The 3,575-nt window shown below is 37.1% G+C and overlaps 1 protein-coding gene across 1 annotated transcript; it reads right to left on the bottom strand.

The window, feature by feature from the left end:
• Positions 1–834: 834 nt before the first annotated feature.
• Positions 835–1,661, bottom strand: LOC306652812 (RING finger protein 11-like). Its single transcript, XM_079125491.1, has one exon. It carries the CDS (start codon positions 1,644–1,646, stop codon positions 1,182–1,184), a length of 465 nt encoding a protein of 154 aa, XP_078981617.1. The 5' UTR covers positions 1,647–1,661; the 3' UTR covers positions 835–1,181.
• Positions 1,662–3,575: the final 1,914 nt, after the last annotated feature.

Below are 3,575 nucleotides of genomic sequence, written 5' to 3'. Positions count from 1 at the left end.
TTTTTTGAAATCACAACTATGAAGTCATGTGGTTATACAAATTTTGCATTTGTGTGCAAAACATGAAGCACATTTACCTTTATTCTCCCTACTGAGTCTTGTCAATCACCTAGCAGGACTTAACAGATACCTTTCCAAGAAATAGAGACTGAGATGTGTTTATATAACTTCAATTACCTCATCACTACAGTAATGAGAGATGCAGTATCCTTTTGCTATGGTTCAAGACAAAAGGGAAGGAGATCACAAGAAAGAGAATTAAAAATTATTACAACTGAGAAACTACTTCCCATTAAGTTTCACCGGGGTACCACCTTCATTTTTACATAAGCATGGTGGCATAATTCAAGCTCAATAAATCAGAAATCTTAATATTTAAAATTTACCTTGACTTTCATTTATCACATTAACAACAAAAAGAATTAGATAAAACCCATAGGAAAGGGTAATATTAAACCCACTCTGCTGAGTTGATTTATTGACACATTTAACTCAATTTTTATAGAAATGGGATAGTGCATCTCAGTTTGCTTACAAGCTAGGAGATCACTTAAAATTCTGCATTTCCTAACTGCAAACAGAATATAGCACTTACAACAGGTTATAAATAAACTGGTTTTCAAGCATAGAGCCAGCCCCAACGATAATACACTATTTAAAAAGACCTAAGGCAATGAATTCCATTTCCAATGGAAAAAAAGAACTGTGCAAACAAGCTTAAAACTACTTTTTTTGTGCCAGTGTTATAAAATGTACCTTTTAATAAAACCTTGACCCAAATGCCAGTAACTTCAGAAAAGAATTTGGTGGAGAGAAGAAAGGTATTTCATTTAGGAAAAATAACCACTCTTTTTCCTAATCTTCAACACACACAATTTAACATATACAGCTGCTTTAACACTTTACACAATTCCTATGTACTGGAGCAATAACAAGATCTAAATACAATTATATTTTTGAACACTGGGTCAAGGCTTTACATAAAAATACCATCCTACTTTTTCCCCCCTAAGTTTCTAAAATATCACATACTTTCCTCAACATCTGCAGCCATCCAGGAATTTTTAGGAAACTTTTGTGCATGATCTTAATTCCTAATCCCTGGTTCTTTGGGCTCAGTGACGAAAGATCAAAACCACCAAAAATGATGGTTCACTTGAAGTCAGATGAGAGACCCTGGCTCAATTACTCTCATAGGATGAAAGCAATGCTGCATCAACTGGCTCCATGCAGGAGGGGCACGTGAAGGATCTCATCAACCAGTCATCTATACAGTTCAGGTGATAGATGTGCATGCACGGCAGAAATCGAATTGGGTCCCCATAAACAAAGTCCATCATACAGATCACACACTCCCGGATCTTTTTTTCTGATCCATCTCTTCCAGGGTCATAAACTCCTTTAGGCAGATGCTGTATAAGGCCTATTCTCTGAGCTATCCTAATTTGTTCCTCTTCAGTCAGCTGAGTTGCTAGCCGAGTCTGGCTAGGTGTTGGATGATAAACTGGAACTGGAACTTGTTCCTGATATGGCGGCGGCGGCTCCTGATCCGGCTCCGTCCCCTCGCCAAAGCTAGCCCGGTGGAACTGAGACTCGTGAAGCAGGGAGATGTCATCCGAGGTGGGGGATCTGAGGCGGTTCCCCATCTTTCGGGGCTGGGGCGTGTGATCTTTGTACTGTTCTGACAGTCTTCTCCGAGTCTCACTTACTTGCTTAGTGCCTCACTGTTGCTGAGGCTTTGAAGCTCCTGTCTTAGCCTGCAGAGACACTGGGATTACAGGTGTCGGCCACCATGCCTGGCTCATTCCTTTATTTTTTGCTGAGGGTTTTATTCAGTGGAAATATCACTGTGTTTCTATTAATCAGTTGAAAGACTTTCGTGTTGATTTTAGTGTGAGGCTACTACTATTAGAACTGCTATGAAAATCCTTGTAGATGATTTTATGTCAACATGTCTTTATTTTGCTAAGGTACAGATGTCCAGGAGGGGGTCTTCTGGATTATACGATGATCCTTAACTTGATAAGAAACTTCTAAATCTTTTCCAGAGTGAATGTACCATTTTGTACTCATACCACCAACGTATGAAAGTTGCTTGCTACTCTGAACAGCTCATCTTTTGATATTTCTAAAGGAAGTGCAGAGGTGTTTCACTGTGATTTTAATTTGCATTTTCCTTCTGTCTGATGATGTGGAACTTCTTAACATGTGCTCATCTGCTGAAATGTCTGCTCATGTCTTTTGCCTATTTGTTCTTGTTGCTGCTGTGTGTTTCCATTTAATTTTTATAGTTCTTTATATATTCTAGTCAAAAGTCCTTTGTCGTATTTGTGCTTTATATATTTTTCTCTCAATTCATAGATTTTTGTTTTCTTAACTAGTTTTTGACTAAATTGTAAAATGAGTCTCAAAAAATTTAAGATTTTCATTTTATGACTACAAAATTGCAATTAGATTAAAAAATTAAATAAGGACTAAATAATTCTCAAGGAGTGTAAGAGGAGGACCTGGGGTGAAGGCTTAAGAGTAGGAATGTCTAATTAAGAGTAACCTAAAGAAGAGAAACATTTCTTTACATTGTGTACTGTCTACTGAAAGGACTCCAGTCCTTGAATCTTCAGCCACAATTAGTACTTGATTTGATGGCCTCAAGTCCTGAACCTCTCCCCTCATTCTAACCTCTCCAAGACCAGCAGGCAGCCTGTCTGAAAGGGAAGATGATGAGGGGAGGAGAAAAACATGTACCTGCCAGTCAACTTTAAGCCATTAAATTCCAAGTTTTCAATTCTGCCAATATTTTAATGAAATTGACACACGTGTGTTAATATAGTTTGGAAAGTTTATTCTAAAGCTTATTATATAATTTATTATCATTATTATTGTTAATATTTTTAAATATCAATGATCATTTGCCTATTACATTTCTCAGAATATTAGAACTCTAAAAACACAAATATTTATTTCAATTACATAAGTTCTATATTTGTGGTTCAATATAAAATTTTGGTGTTTCATAAATGAGATGAGAAGACATAATGGGTTAAGAAAAGGAGGTCTCTGATTTAGTGACTACCCATATTATAAGGGATTTCCTCATGCCACTAAGAAGACCGAAAAGCAAATTAGCAAAAACAAAAACAAACAAAAAAAAAACAAACAGCTTCAACTTTCTGGGTGGACAGCGATCTTGGGTGGATCTGTCAGTGTTCAAACAGCATGCAAGAGAGAGTCCACAGTGGACAAATGCAGTGTCTCCAACTCGGCAACTGAAAACTACCCTCTTGGCTCCTTGCTGGTCCCTTTCTTTCTTTTTCTCTTTCACTTGCTCCTTTCTCCTTGTGTGACCTTTTTTGGCCTCTGACTTTCTTTTCAAACACTCCAAAATTATCTCCTCCTCTCACCCTATTTTGAGGGGTTTATATTTTCCAGTCTTTTGAAACCACGGAAAGTTTTAAAAATGGAAGAAAAATATCAAAACTTCTCTGAAGCATGTGGTGAAGAACATCTTAACTAGTTAGGAATATCTTTAAAATTATCCAACTTTCTCTGTGAAGAGGAAGGAATCGCAAAGGACT

The sequence above is a fragment of the Sciurus vulgaris genome, assembly GCF_902686455.1.
Source record: "Sciurus vulgaris genome assembly, contig: HiC_scaffold_611_arrow_ctg1, whole genome shotgun sequence".
Lineage (NCBI taxonomy): Eukaryota > Metazoa > Chordata > Mammalia > Rodentia > Sciuridae > Sciurus > Sciurus vulgaris.
Note: the sequence above shows the minus strand (reverse complement) of the source record. Positions and strands in the feature narration are given on the sequence as shown.